The sequence below is a fragment of the Mus musculus genome, chromosome 11, assembly GCF_000001635.26.
Source record: "Mus musculus strain C57BL/6J chromosome 11, GRCm38.p6 C57BL/6J".
In the NCBI taxonomy this organism is placed as follows: domain Eukaryota; kingdom Metazoa; phylum Chordata; class Mammalia; order Rodentia; family Muridae; genus Mus; species Mus musculus.
In genome coordinates this window covers 116263113-116286278 of record NC_000077.6, presented here as the reverse complement: position 1 = coordinate 116286278, position 23166 = coordinate 116263113, and the positions used below count along the sequence as shown (strand labels likewise).

At 48.4% G+C, this 23166-nt stretch overlaps 2 protein-coding genes across 5 annotated transcripts in view; one reads left to right on the top strand and one right to left on the bottom strand.

Annotated features, from left to right (window-relative positions):
* Window positions 1–2328: 2328 nt before the first annotated feature.
* Galr2 (galanin receptor 2) lies at window positions 2329–6173 on the bottom strand. 4 transcript variants are annotated; one of them, XM_011248727.3, is made up of 3 exons: window positions 4429–6173; window positions 2705–3368; window positions 2329–2452 (listed from the first exon to the last, which is right to left on the bottom strand). In XM_011248727.3, exons 1-3 carry the CDS (start codon window positions 4791–4793, stop codon window positions 2387–2389), a joined length of 1095 nt encoding a protein of 364 aa, XP_011247029.1. In that variant the 5' UTR covers window positions 4794–6173; the 3' UTR covers window positions 2329–2386. The 4 variants fall into 4 exon arrangements, with proteins under 4 accessions (XP_011247029.1, XP_011247030.1, NP_034384.3 ...); XM_011248728.3 differs by having other exon boundaries at window positions 2329–2449; XM_011248729.3 differs by having other exon boundaries at window positions 2371–2487.
* Window positions 6174–12061: 5888 nt separating this feature from the next.
* Srp68 (signal recognition particle 68) overlaps window positions 12062–23166 on the top strand; it is a 29052-nt gene continuing 17947 nt past the window's right edge. Inside the window, exons 1-5 of the mRNA NM_146032.3 lie at window positions 12062–12353; window positions 14300–14366; window positions 17892–18005; window positions 20727–20922; window positions 22982–23064. Coding sequence (NP_666144.3) covers window positions 12173–12353; window positions 14300–14366; window positions 17892–18005; window positions 20727–20922; window positions 22982–23064 — 641 coding nt within the window. The 5' untranslated portion in view covers window positions 12062–12172. The remainder of the gene's footprint in view (window positions 12354–14299; window positions 14367–17891; window positions 18006–20726; window positions 20923–22981; window positions 23065–23166) is intronic.

The following is a 23166-nucleotide window of genomic DNA, read 5'->3' as shown; positions in this document are numbered from 1 at the left end:
GCAGTGCCTCGTGGCAGGGAAGTGACCACAGATCATCTCCGTCCACATTTCACTCTAGAAACATTAGGGTCCATGGGGCAGCAGCTGTGGGCTTCCTGGGAGCGCTTTGCCAATTTAGCATCTGGTGGGTTTATGCATATGACTGGGTGGCTGCCTCTTCAGCTGCCTTTGGGGATGAGCCTCTGGGTCGAGCACTCCTGGCCCAGGCACTGTAGCCTGCCTTGGCTATGGAGAGCGGTCGCTCTGAGGAGAAAAGACTGAAGTGACAGGAGCCAGCTGCTGTGGAGTGGCTGTGACAGCTGTAGCTGTGAACTGGAGAACTGTGAAGATCCTCCTAGGGGAACTGGAGATGCACTCACTTGCTGGGAGACGGACAATCTGTGTGGCTCTGTGCCATTCAGCTGCCATAAGACTGCGATGGTCTAGAGGGGAGGATACAGTCTCATAGACCACAGAGCCCTGTGCCAGACTGGACTGGAGACCAGCCTCCTTTCTGACGTCCCACCCAGTCTCCCACTCCAGGATCTGTGTTGCTGAAAGGGTAGAAACCGAGACTGCAGTCACTGTGGTCCCTGGGAAATGGAGAAGCTCAAAGTTGCCGTTGGTCTCTGGTTAGCTCCACATGGCCATCCTGGTCCACCCATAGCCTTCAGGGAGAAGCATCGTGGTCAGAGCCCAGGCTATTATTGTGCTGGGACAAGAGAGGTCCCCAGTTTTGCCAGTTCCACCAGGACTCCAGTGAGGCCTGGTCTTCCACATATATGTGTGCTTAAACTTAGTATGCTGATGAAGGCCGATGCTTTGGAGTGTGACTCCACCCTGACCTCCCCGAGGTGGGCACTTACCAGCCATAGCATCAACACAGAGGACACTGCGAACTGCAGGATGTCCTCGGGGAGGGGGACATCAGATTGGGTTGGTTACTGTCATAGGCAGAAGGAAGCCCAAGCCCTAGCCGAGGCTGAGTTCTGCCCTCTCCCCAGTTTGGCACTGGATCCTGTGCCTTCCTGCATCACCAGGGAATTCACCACCTTAAACACGGCGGACACACCTGCATGCTCACCAGCACTCCCCGTTCTCGGGATCTGGGTGGCCAGGCTGATGGATGGGGTCAGGTTTACCACTGGACCCAAACTCTAACACTTAAAACCTTGAGCCCTCTGCTACCAGCTGTTGGGATGCTGGGGAGCTGGGCTACAACCTGCACTCAGCCCATTCAGTGGGGCCTGAGCCACTGGATGGAGGCAGCTGCTCTGTGCAAGGACTAGCCTTGGACTAAGCATGCCTTTTCCCAAACACCCAACATGTTCTACAAACACCCAAAGACAAAGCTTAGGGTCCAGCCCCAGCTACTACACCTGCCCACATGTCCTTTCCTGCTCCATTTCCAGCACAGGGTAAACACTGCGCTATGAGACAAGCCATGTTTCTTTTCTTTCTTAAGTTTTACTTGTTTGTAAGTATTCTGTGTGCATGGCTGGTGTGTGTCAGAAGAGGGCATCAGATCCCATTTATAGATGGTTGTGAGCCACCATGTGGGTGCTGGGAATTGAACTCAGGACCTCTGGGAGAGCAGCCAGTGCTCTTAACTCCTGAGCCATCTCTTTAGCCCCACTTTATCTCTTCTGTATGACCCTAATTGGGGTTGGGGTATAGGCTGCGCACTTTAGTGACTTTGGCCAAAGTCAGCCCACTCCGTGACGTGAGATGAAGATGTCTTTGCCCTTTTACTCCTTAAACACTGTAAAGTGCCTTGGCTCAAGAACTCAGGGATAGATAGAGACCAACTTGGGACACTCATGTTCTGCCAAATTAGCTTGCACCCAAGCCAAAGGAACTTTGAATCAGTCACTGTAGTTAGTGTATAAGGAATGGAACTTGCTGGAAGGTGACTTTTTGACCCCAAGCAAAAGTTAAGATGCTGGATACTCGATCCTGCCCAGCTGCAGGCAGGGAGGCAAATACAAGGTCACTAATCAGGCTGCCAATGAGAGCCCCCCTGAACTTGTGCGTGGACAGACTAAACAGAAACACACGTGATTCCTGTTGTCCATCAGTCAGCTTCAACCCGCTCAGATGTGTTGCTTGTCTTGATCATATGAGTTGACTGATGAATTAGTGATGCATGAACAACTAGCACCTCTGGGTGACCACATGCTAGGCATCACTGAACCCATAGCTGCTAGCTTTCTGTTCCGGCTGCTGTCTTCTAGTAATCAAGCTAAGTCCCCTGCACTGAGAAGCCTCCCTCACCCTGTAAAGTCCCAGAGACGTTTTACCCTGGGCTTTGGGGTTTCATGACAGAAGTCCCACACACATCACAGCATATGAAATGGTATGAACCTTTTAAATTTTTTATTTTTGCTCAAACTGGATCTCAGGTAGTTCAAGGACTCCTCAAACTTGATGGCTGGCTTTGTTCCTGCTCGCTCCTGCTTCCACTTCCCAGCTGCTAGGATGGAAGGGCTATGTCACCACTCTCGCAATCTGTGCAGTTTAATAACAGAAGGTTCCCTACAATCCTCGGTCTTTAGCTGCAACCCTGTAAGATCCAAGCATGACCCCCAGGTATCGTCTGGTCACACTGTCCAGAAGCTGTTAGATGCCCTTTGGTCCTTTAACAGGCTGGATCGAGGGTTCTACTCAAGGTTGTGCAGTTGGGAAGTGCGGGTGCGGGGACGAGGGGCCCGGCTGCCTCGCTCACCTGTGTCAGGTCTGTGGACTCAGGTTCCAGCATGCCACCACTATGGTTTCCAGGCGCCAGGATGCACACTCGGCCTGAAGCTCTCCTCGGGGCACGGCGTAGCAGGCCCGCGCAGATTTTGCGGAAACCTTTGCGGAAATGCTTGGAGACCAGAGCATAAACGATGGGGTTGACACACGAGTTGGCATAAGATACTAGATGTGAAAGGATGCGCAGGGCGTAAGTGGCACGCGTGAGCGGAAAGCGACCAAACCACACGCAGAGGATAAGCGCGTGGTGGGGCATCCAACAGAGGCAGAAGAGTACCGCCACGATGACGATCATCCGTGTCACCTTGCGCTTGGCGCGCTGGGAACCTGAGCCTGCAGCTACTGGGTCAACTGTGCGCCAGAGGTAGTGCAGGGTGCGCGCATAGGTCAGGCTGAGCACCAGCACTGGCAACAGGTAGCTAAAGACAAAAGTGCAGAGGTCCATGGCGCGACGTCGTGGTGCGCTCCACGCTGGGTGGCACACCGTCAGATTGGCCAGCTGCGACTGACTGTAGTAGCTCAGGTAGGGCCCGGAGAAGAGCAGTGCTAGCCCCCAGATGAGCCCGATGGCCGCCAGCGCGTTTCGAGGTGTGCGCAACTCTCGGGAGTGCAGCGGGTAGCGGATGGCCAGATACCTGAGTGGACAGTGGGGCGGGGGGGACGACGACGACAGGTAAGCGAAAGGATTCACTAATTCACTGCTAGACCATTACCAACCCTGAGAATGTGGCCACTGACCTACCACGCGAAAGGGCATCCCCAAACCACCGAAAACTAAAAGTTGTAGAATATGCCAGGACTTCTGGGGGCAGTGATTATTATCCTCTTGTGACAACCGAGGGAGACAGATCTCTAATGCCTGAGGCTCTCTGACAGACAACCCGGAGAAGACTTGGGTAGAGCAAGGAAATCCCTGAAGAAAGCTGAAGTTTTGTGCGTCCCACCAGCGGACTCAGAACCCACATGTTGCACTCAGTGGAAAGCAGAGAATGAGGATCTCCGCCTCTCTTCACCGCTCTACTGTGGGAAGGGCCAAGTGATGCGAAGGGGCAGGGAACTAATGACATCCTTCCCAGGACCTGTTTCTAGTGTCTTTTCCAGTCACGAGTCCTTCAGAGCATTCTGGAAGTTTCTCTTTCTGGGTCCTTTAGCTAGGGAAGGAACATCAAACCGCAGGCGTCTCCGGGCGGGGAGCCTTGGCCTGGAAGGCTTTAGACGTCCGCTAGGAGCCCTCACTCCCGCTGCCTTGGACTTCAGCATGGGTCTATCCAAAGTACAGCTCAGTCCTAAGCCTAAAGCCGGACAACGCTCCAGGTGCTGAGCTTGGGGCCAAGAAGCAAATGCCTCTCTGCAGCTCTCAATTAGCATTTGAATACTGGCAAGTTACTTTGCAAGCCAACTCTGGTCTGAGTACTGCAATGTTTCTGAGAGACTTTTAGCTCAAGCAACAATAACGTAAAGACCCCAGAAATCCGATTTCTCCAGCCTTCGAGGTCTGAGGACCGACTTAATCAAGGGACACTCTTAGTCACGGAGTCTTAGTCCCCTTTCCCCTTGCGTTTCACGGCCTCGGGCCACTTTGTAATTTTAGTGTTCTCCCCGACTACGCATCCCTTCTGGATCCTTGCGTGGCGACTCCAGTGCAAGCTCCTACCTGGGTACCCAGTTCTCAGACACCACAGAATGTTCACTCACCTGTCCAGCGAGACAGCGGCCAGCGTGAAGCTGCTGGCGTGCATAGTGAGGAAGATGAGGAAATGAACGGCCTTGCAGAGCAGTGAGCCAAACACCCAATCGTCCAGGGTATAGATGGTGGCCTGGAAAGGCACGCAGCACAGGATGAAACACAGGTCGGCCACACCCAGGTTGAGGATGAATAGGTTCGTGGTGCTGACCGCCTGGCCGCCGCGCAGCAGCACCGCCAGCACCAGCGCGTTGCCCACAGCGCCCACGAGGAAGATGAGCGCGAAAAATAGGGGTACGAGGACCGCCTCGGGCTGCCAGCCGCCGCCACCTTCCTGGCTCGAGTCCTCCGCCCCCTGGCTGTCCGAGCCATTCATGGTATCACCAAAGCAGACGCCGCCCTGGCTCCCGCAGCCGTCCGGGTCTTGGTGAGCGCGTAGCTCCCTGGCTGCAGCGCCCCAGCAAGACTGTCGAGCTCCAAGAGCCAGAGCAGGGGTGCGCGGGGGACGGGAGGAGGAGCGAGCACCCAGAGTATAGGATGGTACCCCGCTCCGGCCTGCAGCCGAGAGAGGAGCTGTCGAATGACCCTGACTCCATTTGGCTCCCGCGCTCAAGTCCTGGGACCCGCTCTGCTTTAGACTTGAGTCGGTCACTAGCGAGTCACACTGTTCCTGGATTGGTGGAGGGAGCAGGGTGCGTGTGGGACATGGGGCGCCTTTAAGAGATCCATCCCATTCTTGGAATGAGGGGGCTGACACAGATTACTGGCCCTGTGGTTGGTCACCCCTCAACGCCCCCTTCCCCCAAACACAAAGTGTTATGGCCAGCCATATTTCTAGGCCTCTCCCATTTCTAAATCCTTGGAATACCTCAGCCTGCCACACAAGGAACTCCAGAGACCAACCCAGAAGAGGCAGAAAGGAGGGCGGTTTTTTTTTTTTTTCCTCCTTGTTTTGAGACTGGGTGTTCCTGTGGAGCCAAACTAGCCCAGACTCACCCTTTTGCATTAGCTTCTGTGGTACTGGGACTTTAGCCATGCGCCACTATGTCCGGCCAGAATGGAAATTTTCATCTTTTTTTTTTTTTCATCTGCTAAGTATTTTCCCTCCCTCTTAACCCAGAAGTTCGCTGAATATGTACTAGTATCACCTTGTCTGTGACCCTCTCTTCCCTTGTCTGGGATGGAATGGTCTGGAAACACTGCCTCAAAGAGGTGTGAGGTAAGAAATACTAGAAGGGTTGGAGCAAGGCTCAGCGGTTAAGAGCACTTGCTGCTCATGCAGAGGACCCAGGTTCGGTTTTCAGCACCCACATGGCAGCTCTCACAGCTGCTTGTAACTCCAGTTCCAGGAGATCTGGTACCCTCTTCTGCTCCATGGGCTCCTGAATAAATATGATGCACATACACTCACAAAGACCCATGTGCGCATGCACGCGCGCGCGCGCGCACACACACACACACACACACACACACACTGAACAAATAAATCAAATATAGGGAGATGTAAGACTAGAAACCAGTTTATTAATGGATCAAATCTATTAAAGCATTCAATCTTTATTTAAAAGGGGGTGGTGGTGGTGAAAGATGGTTCAGCAGTTAAGAGCACTGACTGCTCTTCCAGAGGTCCTGAGTTCAATTCCCAGCAACCACATGGTGGCTCACAACTAGCTGTAATGGGATCCAATGCCCTCTTCTGGTGTGTCTGAAGACAAAGACAGTGTACTCATATAAAATAACTAAATAAATCTTTTTTAAAAATTCAGTTCTTGGCCATAAATATTCTTTTCCTAAAACTGGGCTTTGTTGACCCAGACATGGAATAACAGCACTCTGAGGACTGAAATGGGAGAATTGCAAGTTCAAAGCCACCCTGGATTGCAGAGTGAGTTGCAGGCTAGCCTGAGCCACCAGTGAAATCCTGTCTTAAGAGGACTGGGATGTTCCAGGTGTGGTGGTGCACACCTTTAACCCCAATCCCCAGGATGCAGGCAGGAGGGTCAATATCTGTGAGTTGGAGGCCAGCTTGAGCTACAAAGAAAGGCATTATCAAAAATAAAAATAAAGAAAAAAGAATGTGATAATAGTTGTCATCATATGTGTGTCCCCTGGGGATTGAATCCAGGGCCTCAGGCATGCTTGGTAAACACTCTGCCACCAAGTCATATCCTTATTGCAGAAAAACATAATTTAGCTAGATGTGATATATATATATATATATATATATATATATATATATATATATATATATATAGTGTCAGCTACTTAGGCATCCAAGGCAGAGGACCATTTGAGTCCAGAAGTTCAAAGCCAGCCCAAATAAAACAATGAGACACTGTTAAAAAGAAAACAAGAGGGCTGGTGAGATGGCTCAGTGGGTAAGAGCACCCGACTGCTCTTCCGAAGGTCCAGAGTTCAAATCCCAGCAACCACATGGTGGCTCACAACCATCTGTAATGAGATCTGACTCCCTCTTCTGGTGTCTGAAGACAGCTACAGTGTACTTACATATAATAAATAAATAAATCTTTAAAAAAAAAAAAAAAAAGAAAAGAAAACAAGAAAACTAAACCCAAAACCCACAACCAAACATCTGAACTTAGGTATAATGGCGAGGAAACAGCCCACTATCGGGGGTTGGGGGTGGAGGGAGATACAGAAAGAGGGAGCAGGAAGGAAAGATGCCCTACTGTAGGAATGTGGTGGGTCCCTAAGTCATGGCTGGCATGGCTCAATTGAATGAGTAAGAAAAGTGGCAAGAGCCAGGCAGTGGTGGTGCACACCTTTAGTCCCAGCACTTGGGAGGCAGAGGCAGGTGGATTTCTGAGTTTGAGGCCAGCCTGGTCTACAGAGTGAGTTCCAGGATAGCCAAGGATACACAGAGAAACCCCGTCTCGAAAAAACAACAACAACAACAAAAAACAAAACAAAACAAATTTGTAAATTTTTTTTTTTGAAGCAGGGTCTCTTCTATGTCATCCAGGCTGCCCTGGAACTCTCTCTGTAGACCAGGCTGCCCTCCAACTCACAGACATCCTCCTGCCTCTGCCTCTTAAATGCTAAAATAAAAGATGTGTACTGCTCTGCCTGTCCTGTTATTTTTATTTTTTATTTATTTATTTATTTTTTTTTGGTTTTTCGAGACAGGGTTTCTCTGTGTAGCCCTGGCTGTCCTGGAACTCACTTTGTAGACCAGGCTTGGCCTCGAACTCAGAAATCCACCTGCCTCTGCCTCCTAAGTGCTGGGATTAAAGGCGTGCGCCACCACTGCCCGGCCTGGCCTGTTATTTTTTAATGACGGTTATATGTCTGCTTGTCTGCATGTACACTGTCTGCATGTGGTGCCTGTGGAGGCTAGAAGAGGACTCACTACCCCTGTATTTGGAGTTAAGTTTATTGTGAGCCACTGGAGTGGGTGTTAAGAACAGAGCCTGGGTCCTCTGCAAAAACAGGAGGTATTCTTTTTTTTTTTTTTTTAAGATTTATTTACTTATTTATTTATTACATGTAAGTACACTGTAGCTGTCATCCAGAAGAGGGCATCAGATCTCATTACAGATGGTTTAGAGCCACCATGTGGTTGCTGGGATTTGAACTCAGGACCTCTGGAAGAGCAGCCAGTGCCCTTAACCGATGAGCCATCTCTCCAGCCCCAGGAGGTATTCTTGAAGTCTGAGCTATCTTTCCTACCCTGTTTCTCAGCCACCTTTTATTTATTTATTTTTAAATTAGAATTTTATTTTTATTTTATGTACACTAGTGTTTTACCTGCATGTATGTCTGTGTCAGGATATTGGATCCCCTGGAACTGAAGCCACAGACAGTTGTAAACTGCTATGTGGGTGCTGGGAATTGAACCTGGTCCTCTGGAAGAGCAGCCAGTGCTCTTAACCATTGAGCTATCTCTCTTGCCACATCCCCCCCTTTTAATTTTTTTTTAGATTTGTTTATATGTGATTATTTTGCCTGCATATATATGTATGCACCACACGCCTAGTGCCCACAGAGGGTAGAGAAGGCACTAGATTCTCTAGAACTGGAGTTATAGATGGTTGTAAGCCATTGTGTGGATGCTGGGAATTGAACCTGGGTCCTTTGCAAGGGCAACTACCCGACTGAACTATCTCCCCTAGCCATCTATTGATTGGCTGACTGATTGATTGACTGACTGATTGATTGACAGGGTCTCATGTAGGCAGAGTGGCCTGGAACTTGCTATGTAGCCAAAGTCCTTGAACTTTTGATCTTCCTGCCTCCACTTCCCAAATCTTATGGCTTCAAGCTTGGTTCATGTGATGCTGGGGTTCAGACCCAAGACTCTGTGCATGGCAGAGAAGCAGTTTAGCTGAGCAGCATCTCTGGGCCCCATCTTTTCCAGTCTGAGGGTAGTGGCATTTAGTGCAGGAACATGAAAAGATTCTGAAGGGCTTTGAGGAGAACACTGATATACTTGCTCTCTCCTCCCCAGCAGCTTCCCCTAAATACTTATCTAAAGCATTTGCTTGGAGGCTGGAGAGATGGCTCAGTGGTTAAGAGCACTGACTGCTCTTCCAGAGGTCCTGAGTTCAATTCCCAGCAACCACATGGTGGTTCACAGCCATCTGTAATGAGATCCGATGCCCTCTTCTGTGTGTCTGAAGACAGTTACAATGTACTCATCACATATATAAAATAAATAAATAAAATCTTTTTTTTAAAAAAAGCATTTGCTTGGTTTTTGGTATGTTTATGGAGTTGGGTGACAATCGTCATACTCACATGTACATGTTATGCTCTTGTTTGTTTTGGGAAAGAAGCCATCCTATTGTGTGCAATGTGATACCCAATGTTTTAAACACTTCTCTCCCCACTTTATGTGCCACCTCCGCATCCTCCAAAATTCACCCCGAGCCTTTGGCAAGTGCTTATCTTTCTAATCTACATATTGTCCCAATCCAGGCATTTCATACACATAGAATCACAAAATATGAGCTCTTTGGCATCTGACTCCTTTCACTGTTTATTACAATGTCTTCAGGGTTCATCCATGCTGTGACATGGTTAGTAGTCTCTTTCTTTTTATGGCCAAGGAATAATAATATCACGAGGTTATGCAGCATCTTTTCCATTTAAATGGGATAGATATTTAAGAGATGTTTGTTTGTTTGTGTGTTTGTTTGTTTTTTGAGACATGTTTTTTTTCTGTGTAGTCCTGGCTGTCCTGGAACTCACTCTATAGACTAGCCTATCTTCAAACTAGAAGATCCATTTGCCTCTGCCTTCTTTTTTTTTTTTTTAAAGATTTATTTTATTATTTTATGTAAATACACTGTAGCTGTCTTCACACACTCCAGAAGAGGGAGTCAGATCTCATTACAGATGGTTGTGAGCCACCATGTGGTTGCTGGGATTTGAACTCTGAACCTTCGGAAGAGCAGTCAGGTGCTCTTACCCACTGAGCCATCTCACCAGCCCTTGCCTCTGCCTTCTGAGGGTTGGGATTGAAGCTATGCCCACCACCGCCCAACTTGCTTCTCATATATATATTATGTATGATTTTGTCAATTTGACATATTTTAAAAGGAACTCTTTTTTTGTTGTTGTTTTGTTTTTTTGTTTTTTCGAGACAGGGTTTCTCTGTGTAGCCCTGGCTGTCCTGGAACTCACTCTGTACACCAGGCTGGCCTCGAACTCAGAGACCCACCTGCCTCTGCCTCCCAAGGGTTGAGATTAAAGGTGTATGCCACCATCGCCCGGCTGAGGGAGCAAGCCAGTAGGTAGTGTTCCTCAGTGGCTTCTGCTTCAGTTCCTGCCTCCAGGTTCTGCCCTGAGCTCCTGTCCTGACTTCTCTCAGAGGTGGATTATTTGTTACCTGAGAGCAGTTAAGATGAAATAAACCCTTTCTTCTCAAATCTGCTCTTGATCATGATGTTTGCCTTAGGTTTCCATTGTTGTGAAGAGACACCGTGGCCAAGGTGACTCTTATAAAGGACAACATTTAGTGAGGAATAGCTTACAGGTTCAGAGGTTTAGTCCATTATCATCATGGTGGGAAGCATGGCAGCACACAGTCTGACATGGGGCTGGAGAAGCCAAGAAGGGACAAGGGGACTGTCTTCCACAGGCAGCTAGGAGGAGGCTCTAATTCCACACTGGGTGTGATTGAGCAAAGAGACCTTAAAGCCCACACCTAATAGTGCCTCTCCTCATGGGCCAAACATTCAAACACATGAGTCTATGGAGGCCAGACCTATTCAAACCACCATGTTTTATCACATCAGCAGAAACTCTAAGACACCATTTATTTGTATTTTTAGCTGCACCCTGGGATTGCAGGCCTCCGTTCCTCTCCCCTCCCCCTTTCCTCATGGCAACTGACTTGGCCTCAGTTCTTGGGGTCTGTGAACTCAGTCAGAGAGCAGCTTCCCAATAAACCACCTTTAGTATAATCTTTGAAAAAAAAAGAGGTGGGGGCTGGAGAGATGGCTCAGTGGTTAAGAGCACTGACTGCTCTTCCAAAGGTCCTGAGTTCAAGTCCCAGCAACCACAGGGTAGCTCACAACCATTTGTTATGAGATCTGTGTGTGAAGACAGCTACAGTGTACTTAGATATAATAATAAATAAATAAAAATCTTTTTTAAAAAGTTTATATAGCAAGTTCTTTTTCCTGCTGGGCCATCTCCATGGCTTATTGTTTAGGTGTGTGTGTGTGCAGGCCCATGCTTCACAGCTCAGTATGTGAGTGTAATTCGGAGGACCACTTTTTGAGGTTAGTTTTTGCCTCCCACCTTCTGAAAGCAGTTTGTCTAATTTTTTGTTTTCAAAAGCCTTAACCTTTATTTTTATTTTGTTTTATGTATATGAACATTCTGTCTACACGTATGTCTGTGTACATGTGTTTTGTAGACTACGAAGCCAGAAGAGGGTTGGATCCCTGGGACTGGAATTCTAGATGGTTTTGAGCCACCATTCTCGTGCTAAAAATTAAACCCAGATCATCTTGATAGAGCAACCAGTGTTCTTAACCACTGAGCCATCTGCCCAGGCCCAGTCTTCCTTGATATTTTTGCTGGAGAACTAGTACTCCACACTAGCTGATCTCTGAACTCCGATGGGGGGAAGGGTTGGAGTCATACATTTTTTTGCAACCTCCTTTAGTAACACAAAAGGGTAGACTGAGTTACGCGGCCAGCTTCTTTTCACCTGCCGTGATTGGCACAAGACTGAGACTCCTGGTGTACTCGCCCGCAAAGATTAATAAAAGTCATACTTGGATGGTCACATGATCTAGAGGAGGCCACGGGTCTCAAGCTCCTATTGGGGACACTGCCTTCTGACCGAGGCCTCTTCGTGTGTGTGTGTGTGTGTGTGTCTGTGTGTGTGTGTGTTTTAAATAAGGTCTAACTGTGCAACCCAGACTGACCTCAACTCGAGGCAATCCTCCAGCCTCAGCCTCCTCGGTATTGGGATTAAAGGCGTACACTACCATTCTCTGGGTGCAAGGATGCATGAGGTGGGCATCTTTCTCGGGTCCTCCTATCCTTGGTAGATTTGAAGCGAGGCTAATCCTTAGAAATGCGGAGACCCAGCAACAGCCACGAATTCAACCCAGGAGGCGCAGGCGCACACCAACACACCACAGAGGCCCAAGACATCCGCGGTCTGCGGCGGAGTCCGTCAGTGTACCATCGGCCCAGCCTGGAAAGTGCCGCTCTCTCTCGCCGCTGGTCGTCTCGCCTGCTCCGTTCCATCGTGCTTTGCGGCTCAGGGGCAAGATGGCTGCTGAGAAGCAGATCCCGGGTGGTGGTAGTGGTGGTGGTGGAAGCGGCAGCGGCGGCGGCGGCGGAGGGAGCGGTGGCGGACGCAGTGCCGGAGGAGACGAGAATAAAGAAAACGAACGCCCTTCAGCCGGATCGAAGGCAAACAAAGAGTTCGGGGACAGCCTGAGTTTGGAGAGTATCCTCGAGCGGTGGCCTAACTCGCAATGACTACGTGTCGCTCGGAGGGCTGGGGGCGGGCGAGGCGGCGGGGGCCAGCACCGGGCTGCGGAGCCGAGGTGCGCCGCTGCCTCCTGCCCTTCACTTTCGGCATTCCCGTGTGCATGGTTTGCCTCTCGTCCTGGCTTTCCGGAGCTTGTTTTTGCAAGGGGTATAGAGATGGTAGGCAGGGTTCCCTCTGTGCCCCTCAGATGTCCAGTTGGAGGGCTGAGCCGGGGTTGACACCCTGCCCACCCCACAGAGCTCCTGGTCGGTACCTTGAGCCACCGGACTGTGGAGGGGAAACTGCAGCCTTGACATTTCAGCGTGGAGCTGTTGTCGGACAGCTGTCGAACCCTGGGTCATAAAACAGCGAGATGCTTTGAAAATGGAGGGAGAGTGCTCTCCAGGAAAGCTGCTGCTTACCTGTTTTGAATAGTAGTTACTTTAGTTTGTTAATATCATGTGTATAGTTTTTTGTTTTTTCAAAAGTAGGTCTGTAAGGCATTTTATCTTGTTGGACTCTTCTCGAAGAACTGTAGGAGTTACTTTTTTTTTTTTTTTTTTGAGTGTCCAAGTCCGCATGGGTATGGGTGTAGGTGTAAGCGCTGGTGCTGTGTCTGCAGGTCACAGGTCAACGTCTTCCTAATTCTCTACCTTTGAGACTGGGTCTCCCTCCAAAAGTGCAGCTCACTACTTGGAATAGACTGTATGGCCAGTGGGCTCCAGGGATCTTTCTGTCTCTTGCCATCCCAGCTGTGGGATTACGTGTGCAAACAACAGTATGGCCTTTTTACGTGGGTTCTGGGGAGATCCCAACATGACCTCATGCTTGCTAACAGCAAGTCCTTTACCAGCTGAGCAGTCTTCCCAACCCTCAGGAAACATTTTCTGGTTTGTATTAGCTTATATATCATTTGTGTGGTTCTAATAGCATGTGGCTTTTTTTTTTTAACGTGTTATTTTAAATACTTTTAAATGTTGCTTTATCTTATTTTATGTGTGTGTTTGCCTGCATGTTTGTGTATCACATGTGTGCCTGGTGCCCACAAAGGCCTGAAGAACATATGGATCTCCAGGAATTAGACTTACAGATGTTTAGTTCCTCCACGTGGGTGCTGGGAGCCGACCTGGATTCCTCCAGAAGAGCAGGAAGTGCTGTTAACCACTGAGCCCTCTCCAGCTGGTTTGTTGGTTTCTGAGACAGAGTTTGGCTGTGTAGCCCAATTTGGCCCTGAGCTGCTTCTCATCGCCCGCCGTCCCCTCTGATGCTGAGATAATAGGCATATACTATTGTTGGAGTCCCTTGTGGCTTTTTGAGATGCATACCAAATGGAGGTGGTTTAGAGGAATTTCTGAAATAAAACATGCACTTTGTGTGTGTGTGTGTGTGTGTGTGTATGTAAATTCTCGTGGATTCGTACTTTGCTTTTTGCTCTGGTATTATTGTTCTTACTACATGTTAGAATGCCCAGGAAAAAGAAAAACTTGGATTTTTTTTTTTAATGGAAATTGGCGTATCTTGGTTGACACTGTGCTGATCATAGATTTTGAGCGTTACAAGATGTAAATTTGGCAAGCACTGGCTGCGGCATATAGCTGTGTAGTTAGAACCTGACATTTATAACTGGAGTCTCCTTGCATGTGAGATCCAGGTGGGTACCTCTGAGGCAGCATTTAGAACAATCTGCTGGGTTTGAGACTCCCTACCAGTACTGCCCTCTAGTTCTGTCTGAAAATAGTAACAGTTGGGACAGTTCATAAAAGTATAAACTTAGCCTTGTCCTTTGATAAAGTGACTATTGGAAAGTTACAAAAGGATCGGAGGCTACCATCCCTGGGCTCCCACAGTTCAGTGTGCCGTTGGGGCAGCGCCTGACCTGCTGTCTTCTCACCCCGGAAGCTTTTCCTTGACCTAGGCTCTAGTTCTGCAGATCATTAAGGAGTCGCAGCAGCAGCATGGCTTACGGCACGGAGACTTCCAGCGGTACAGGTTAGTGTCCTGCACACCGTGCAGTAATTGTGGCATTTTCTAACGTAGCTGCCTTTGTTAAACTCCTGCTCACTCTGCTATCTGGGAAAATGTACCTAGATGGTTCAGCATTATACTGCATTTTCAAAAGGTATGTATTCTAAGTTTAACATTTTATGAGGGCTGGAGAGATGGCTCAGTGTGAAAAGCACCAGAGGACCGGGCAGTGGTGGCACGTGCCTTTGGTCTTAGCACTTGGGAGGCAGAGGCAGGCGGATTTCTGAGTTCAAGGCCAGTCTGGTCTACAGAGTGAGTTCCAGGACAGCCAGGGCTACACAGAGAAACCCAGTCTCGAAAAAAAACCAAAAAAAAAAAAAAAAACCTCCAAAAAAAGCAAGCAAGCACCATCCAGGTGGCTCACAACCACGTGTGGAATTCCAGTCTCAGAGAGCTGAAAGCTCTCATCTGGCCCCTGCCTGCACTCCATGTATGTAGTGTACAGACATACATTCAGTCAAACACTCACACACATAAAGAATAAAAATAATTTCTTCATGGTGTGAGTGCTTGCTGAGGTCTGTTTGTCTTTGATTAAGGAGCCAGGGATATTCTCCCTGTAAGGTCACTCTCCTCTAAGTATTTTATAAGAAGGAACTCTGAAATCCCGTGAATGTGCATTCTTGTTAGGCTCTTAGTATATTCATGTACATTGTGTAGTGTCCAGTTGATTTTATGACATCAGCTAATATTATTTTGATGCTTAAATTGACTCAGGCTTGGTCTGCAGAAACCCTTTCAGGTGGCCTCTTTGACACAACTGACCCCAGTCTCCCCTTACTTAGCTAGGTATCCTGCAGTCACTTTTTTCATATACTAGAATGCGAATGTGCCCTTTTCAAATGCAACTTTATTTTTCTGGGGATAGAGCCCAGGTCATTGGGGTTGGAAGAACTTTACTGCTGAGCTACATCCCACCTCCGGGCGGGCGCATCTGCTTTAGATCCGGTGTCTGGGTTAGGTGTTCTGACTCGCATCTGCGCTGTCCACGCTGGCCTCCAGCTTGCTCTCATTGACTGCCAAGAGCTCGGTTTACTGGTGGGCACCTGGCTCATGTTTCATTGTTTGGCTTTTTGAGAGAGTCTTACTATATAATTCTGGCTGGCTTCTGAATTGCTACGTAGCCCAGGCTAGCCTTAAGTTAGGATCTGTTTAAGCCTTAAGTTAGGATCTGTTTAAGTTAGCCTACCACGTGGTAGTTGCACAGGTGTGGCTCTCCATGCCTGCCAGTCTCAGGCTGTTTGTTTGTTTATGGTCCTGCGGGGGGGGGGGGGGGTGCCCAGAACCTTAGGCACTTGGGTAAGTGCTCTGCTGTGTATCCCTAGATCTTGCTTTTCTTTGAGTCTGACTTGGGCTGGCTTGACAGATTGACTCACAGCCACCTGTAGCTCCAGTTCCAGGGAGTCTGCTGCTCTCTTCTGGGCAGGTGCCGTGGAGTAGAGAAGAGGGTGTTGGGTCCCCTGGAGCTAGAGTTCCTGCTAGAGGTAGTTATGAGCCGTCTGATGAGCTGCTGGGAACTGAACGCAGGCCTTTGGAAGACAGAACTTGATCTTAACCCCAGAGCCATCTCTCCACTCACTTCTTTTTCAGTGTCTTTATATGTTTTGTGTTCACGTGTGTTTGTATATGGGTACATGCTTGCTGAGGCACACTTGAGGGGGCAGCTGAGGAAGTTGGTTCCCTCCTTCCACCATGTGAGTCCCAAAGATGGAACTCAGGTCATCTGCATGGTAGCAGATACCTCTATCCTCGGTGCCATCTCCCTGGCCCCAATTTGGGCCTCACTGATGACCTAGGAAGAGTGGAGTAGAGCGGAGAACAAGGAGCTGAGCAGGTGCTGCTCTGCAGTTCCAGGGACAGCGGGACCTGTGGAATGTCCTGTGTGGAGCTGCTCCCTTCCTGAAGGGAATTCATAACTCACTCTCCCTTGTTTAGGGCTGCGCTTGTTTATCTCTAGTCACAGGACTTGCGCATCCCAGTTGTTTAACGAGGCTCTGCTCGATGACAGTTGGGAGCAGCTCTACCCCACGGCTTTCTTACACAACAGATTTTCATGGAAGTGCGCTCGCTAGGCTGACAGGTGCTAGTAACCATATGCTGATTATCACTGTCCTTATGTTGGAGATTTGTCTGGCACCGCAACTGCTGCCACTCCACAGCTGTGCTCTCCTGCAGGCCACACTCCATAGACTGTCTCTCCTCCTCAGGCCACACCTCCACAGAGACTTTCTCTTCTGCAGGCCACACTCCACAAAGACTGTCTCTTGTGCTCTCTTTTCTTTTTCTTCCAGCAACAAAGTTGAACTGTACTCAGTGTGCTACATAATGAATGTTCATCTCCTTTTCTTTAGGCAGACTGTAGTGACACACCCCTTGGTTGGTATTTTTTCCAATCCAAGGCCCAGGGCTGGCTCTTTCTTTCCTTCTTTTCTTGAGTTCCACATAGAATTCGAATTTATAAACTGTTACAACAATAGAACCAAAATGAATGAATTTTTTTTTTAAGCCTAGAGGTAAGCAAGTATCATGGGCATTTTGGTAGATTTCAGTTTTACACTTTCCTAATTTATATATTGATTTGGCTTTTCTGAGACAGTCTCGTAGCTCAGGCTGACTGTGTAGAACCCCTGCTCCTCCTGCCTCAGTCTCTGAGTGTTGTGTGTGCACTGCCATGCCTGGCTCTGTGTTTAGTAGTCTGTGTCCTGGAACCTCTAAGGCTGTGGTTGTGGGGCTGCAATGGTGGCTCAGCAGTTCAGAGCACTGATTGCCCTTCCAGAGGACTCAGGTTTGAGTCCCATCACCCACATGATGGCTCACAACTACTCTAATTCCAAGGGACCTGACACCCCTTTTCTAGCCTCTGAGTGTACCAGAGTGAACAAGTAATAGACAGGCATACATGTAGGCAAAACACCCATACACATAAACCAATTTAAGAAAAAAAAAAGTCTTTTAAAAAACTGATAATGGAGGCAGAGGCAGGTGGATTTCTGAGTTCGAGGCCAGCCTGGTCTACAAAGTGAGTTCCAGGACAGCCAGGGTTATACAGAGAAAGACTGTCTCGAAAAAAACAAAAACAAAACCACCTGATAATGGGGCAATATTTAAGTATTTTTAGCAAGACATGTGGCTCACACATGTACTCTTAGCATTTGGTAAATGGAGACAGGCGGATTGCCTTGAAATCTGTGGTCCAGCCTGGGCTATCTAGTGAGCTCCAGGCCTGCTTGTGCTGTAGTGTTAGACCCTATCAGAAAACCAAGAATCGGGAAAATATCATTTTATGTCAGATGATTTATGGGTGTGTAGAAACTGTATTTTGTCCCAGCAGTCACATTGGCTTATGTGTGTTAGCTGTTAGGCAGGTGACATGATGTCAGTGGTCACCATGAACAGTCCTCTGAACTTTGCCCTTACTTTATTATAGAGCATTATGTCCAAAGTACTACCAGCTTGGCTGAATGGATCTCGTTTTGTATTTCATTGCAGGGGCTACTGTTCTCGAAGACAAAGACGCCTCCGGAAAACACTCAACTTTAAGATGGGGAACAGACACAAATTCACGGGGAAGAAAGTAACGGAGGAGCTCCTGACTGATAACAGGTGCAGGCTCTAAGTCTCTTATTACACACCCAGCCTGAGCCGTGCAGACAGCACCCCAGCCCCTGAACCCCCTCCTGTGCCCTCTGAGCAGCTCTGTGGGGAGGCTGCACGGAGAGGTGAAGAGACAGCAGTGGCTTGCTCAGCAGCCGCTGCTGGGGTTGGGGTGTAGTTCAGTAGGGGTAGATCCTGTCTCACATGCACAAAAGCCTGGCCGCGATCTACAGCAGCACAAAAAGGTGGATGTGTCAGCACACACACCCGTGTGTGTTCCCATGCTTGGGAAGGGAGGCAGGAGGACTGAGAGTTCAGGGTTGTCCTTGACCACTTAGTAATTTCAAAGAGCTCTCTCTTTTGTTTTTGAGTATTTTTAAGACTTGTGTATTTATTTTATGTGTACGAGCGCTGTAGCTATCTTTAGACACCAGAAGAGGGCGCTGAGCATGGGCTCTCTGACACCCTGTCTCAAATTGCTCCCCCTGCCCCTGGAAGAGATCAGTCTGTGAAATAATATAAGTAATACGTACAGAGCGTCTCCAGGAAATCAGTTCCTAGCGCTTCAGTTCGGAGCACATGGTTTCCTTGCTGTCTGTCTGTCTGTATTAAGCTTTGTGGCTGAGAGATAGCTTGTTGGTACAGTGCTTCCATTCAGATGTGAACTTGAGTTTGGATCCTTGGCACCGCAGTAAAAGCTGGATAGTGACCCAGTACTGGGGGGTAGACACAGCATTATTCCTGGGGTTTGCCAGTTGCCAGTCAGCCAAGAGATCTGTCTCTAAAAGTAAAGTGGAGACAAGCTATAGAGATGACACACCCAGCATCAACCTCTGACCTCCAGCTGTATGCACGTAGACATGCACACACAGGTGTGTTTACCACACATACATACACAAAGTAAAAGTGCCCATCTTTAGTCCTAGTGCTTGGAAAGTGGAGGCTCGTGGCTCTCTATTATAAGTTTAAGGCCAGCCAAAGCTACATAGAGAAACCTTGTCTCAAAAAGAAAACAAAAAAAGATTTAATTCATTTAAGAATTGTTTACGTTTTGTTAATAAGAAAAGTGATAGACTGAGGTCCTCAGAACCTAAAGCGTGAGTTCTTTACAAAAAACGTCTTAGAGCCAGGGGTGGTGGCGCACGCCTTTCATCCCGGCATGGGAGGTGGAAGCATGAGGTCCTCTGAGTTTGAGGCTAGCCTGGGCTACAGAAGTAGTTCCAGGACAGCTGGGTCTGCACAAAACATCCTGTCTTAACACCACCACCTTAGCCCACCTGCACCTCCCGAGAAAAAACCAAGTCTGATGCAGTGTATAGCTGGGGCTGAGCTAGATGCCATGCTGACACAAGAGGGAGGGGTAAGAGAGGCCTTTGCTGAGCACTCTGGGTCAGATGCAAAACCAGGGAGCACTTCTAAGCATGGAGGAGGTAGGAGGGGAGGACTGAGCAGGGCGCACTTAATGAGGAAACTGACATGGAGGATGGCTGCTGGGGAGGGAGAGCAGCTTAGTGAGTTTGAGGACTGAAGGAACACTAAAGCTCTGCAAGCTGCCCTGTGCCTGGGAAGTGGGGGCTGGGAGCCTGGTGTGTGGTGCCTGGGCAGAAAGCTTGAAATGGAATCCGTGATGGAAGGAGCAGGACAGAGTGATGATCCCAGGAGGCCCAGTTAGAATTGCTTCCCCATGGCCATTCTGCCCCAAACTTCAGCCCCAAGATCCTTTATTTTGCTTGGACAGAGTTGTTTGTTTGTTTTTTAAAAGATTAAGTAGCCTGACCTGAAGGAGCAGGCCTGTAATCCCAGCTATTTGGGAGCCTGAGGCAGAAGGATCTGAGATTGAAGACTTTGGTGGGCAGCAGAGTGAGAAGGCCAGCCTGGGCACTTAATACGCTTCTGCCTCAAAACCAAACAAACTGGTGGCTGGGCACCTAGCTCAGTTATAGAGAGAGCACTTTGCCACCATCTATGAGGCTGGCTCTGAGTATACTTTCCATTAGAAGAAAGAGGGGAGCCAGGCATGGTAACGCATGCCTTTAATCCCAGCACTCGGGAGGCAGAGGCCAGCCTGGTCTACAAAGTGAGTTCCAGGACAGCCAGGGCTATACAGAGAAACCCTATCTCGAAAAACCAAAAAAAAAAAGAGGGGAAAGAAAGTAATGAGACCACAATTTAAAGCCTCCTGAGGAAGTGCTGGCTGTGGTCAGTGTTGTGTGTATTAGCACAGAGTGAGGTGCAGAAAGATCGGTGTTCCCCAGTCACACAGCCTAGTAAGTGAAGGCACAGGTCCTCCAGCGCAGCCTTTCAACACTCCACAGCATAACTGTCTCTGAGGTTTTTGGATGTTTGCTTGCTTGCTTGCTTGCTTGCTTTGAAATAGGGTCTCACTCTGTAGCCCAGTCTTTCCTGGAACTTAAGATCCTCCTGCCTCAACCCTGGGAATGCTGGGGTTAGCAGTGGGTGCCACCATGGCCAACAGAACCTCCTACCACTTAAGCACTTGTTTCTGACTGGGTTCTGCTCCTGGGGTGGCCTAACCTGAGGTGGTAGAGACTTTTCCGTGAGATATGCCCTCTAGTGACTATAACTGTGAGGTATAGCCCTGGATGGTGCCAGAGATGCTGTTCTGGGAGGAGTCCTGAGGGAGGGGCAGGAGGAAGGAGAAAAGATAAGAGCACACTGTACCTCAGAGTGCACTGGGCCCTTGTTCACTCTCCCAGCTCTCTGCTGTAGATACTTGCTGCTGGTGCTGATGGATGCAGAAAGAGCCTGGAGCTACGCCATGCAGCTCAAACAGGAAGCCAACACCGAGCCGCGGAAACGGTTTCACTTGCTGTCTCGCCTTCGAAAAGCCGTGAAGCATGCAGAGGAACTGGAGCGCTTGTGTGAGAGCAACCGGGTGGATGCCAAGACCAAGCTAGAGGCTCAGGTCTCTGTCTTAACGATCATCCAGGTTTACCTCATTGGGGAAATTAGACACATGACTTCAAAACAAAATGCAACTAAACAGAGCAGTGTCTTACTAGGCACAAACTACAACTGAGCTATAGTTCCGATTTTTCTTTGAAGGGCTAAGTTAGTGTATCTTATTTTTCAGTTTTTTGTTTTTTTATTAGTTCTAGTCTTTTAATAAAAACAGGCTTCTTTTAGTGAGTAGGTAGACAAGTTTATATTTTATATCTGGGAAAGCTCCCAGGAATATTTTTGGCAATGAATTTTTTTAGAGATGATATATAATACTGGTTACGCTCAATTTTTTGTTTGTTTGTTTGTTTTGTTTCTTGAGACAGGGTTTCTTTGTGTAGCCCTGACTGTCCTGGAACTCACTCTGTACACCAGGCTGGCCTCGAACTCAGAAATCCGCCTGCCTCTGCCTCCCAAGTGCTGGGATTAAAGGCGAGTGCCACCACTGCCCAACGCTCACTATTTTTAAGTTATCTGGTATGTGTAGCTTTTTGCCTGCATGTCTACATTCTATGTGCATGCTGGAAGTGAGAGACAAAGACAGTAAAGCTTATATTCAACTTGGTTTTGTTTTTAATTATTTTATGTATGCATACCAAACGAGGGAATCAGATTCCATTACAGATGGTTGTGAGCCACTATGTGGCTGCTGGGAATTGAACTCAGGACCTCTGGAATAGTAGTCAGTGCTCTTAACCACTGAACCATCTCTCCAGCCCTATTTTCAATTATTTCATGCGTGGCTATTTTACTATTTATAAATGTCTGTATAGGACATGTGTGATTGCTACCCCTGGAGGTCAGAAAAAAATGTTGGTTCTGAGTGATAGACAGCTGTGAGCTGCCATATGGGTGTGAGGAGTTGAACCTGGGTCCTCTGGAAGAGCAGCCAGCTGTTAACTCTCTTAACTGCTGAGCCGTCTCTCCGAGTCTACTTTTGTTCTTTTAAACTGGGTCTTATGTAGTCCAGGCTTAACCTGCACTCAACCATCTAGCCAAGCTAAACAAGTGCCAAGATTATAGTCACGTGGGAGAGTGCAGGCTTTCCATCTAGTAGTATCAGGTTCACACTCCCCTGCCTCAGTCTCTTGAATGCTGGAGGATTTTAAGGTGTGCACCGTCATGCCTGGCGGTGTTGAAATTGAACAAAACTGACCACTGTGTCTGGGATGTGGGTGTGGGTGTAGGGTGACATGGTTTGAGGAAGAAAACGGTTGGGATTTGGGTTCCAGGGATCAAACTGCAAACTGAGGCTCTCACAGTAACACTTACCTACTCCAACCTCTGATGCTTATGTGATGGTCTAGAGACCAGTTATTAAGTGAAATGAACAATGTCCTTTGGCGTATGATGCTCTGCCCTGAGCTGTGCCCTGGGCATCCTTTGTTTTGAAGTTCTTTCCTGGGAAGAAGTGAATCATAAGAGTGTATCACACTTTAGCATTTTAGTAAGTTTTTCTCTTTAAAAGTCAACTTGATGGTGCTGGAGAGATGGCTCAGTGGTTAGAGCACAGGCTGCTCTTCCAGAGGTCCTGGGTTCAATTCCCAGTCCCAGCATGGCAGCTCACAGTTGTCTGTAACTCCTGTGAGGGGGCTGTGATGCTATCTCTGGGCATCAGGCACACATTCGGTACACAGACCCATATGCTGGCAAAACACTCACACACACATTTGAATAAGAAAGAAAAGTCAGTCTTATTCCAAAGCAGGACCTTTCGTCCGGAGCCCTCAGGGTAGAGGCAGGGGGAACTCTGTGAGTTCAGGGCCAGCTCGAGCTTCGGAGTGAGAAGCTGCATGTCTCTCAAAAAGAAAGAGGGAGGGAGGGAGGCAGGGAGGGAGGGAGGGACATGGGGCCAGAACACTGGGTCTTTGTGCTGAGGCAGTTCTTTGTGGGCTAAGCATGAAGCTTAGTGGTCAGGCACCTGCCTAGTATACACAGAAATCTGGGTTCCTTCCATAGCACCCCAAAAGCAACAAAACAAATGTGAAAAGTTCCTTGCTTATTGGTCTTTGCATTCTCTCCAGGCCTACACGGCTTACCTCTCAGGAATGTTGCGCTTTGAACATCAAGAGTGGAAATCTGCCATTGAGGCTTTCAACAAATGCAAGTAAGTCCTCCAGTCCAGAAACGATGGCTGCTCTTAGTTACAGCCACAGTCCGGCTGCAGAACCCTGTGACTGGCTTCTTGGAATCTAGGACATTTTCTTTC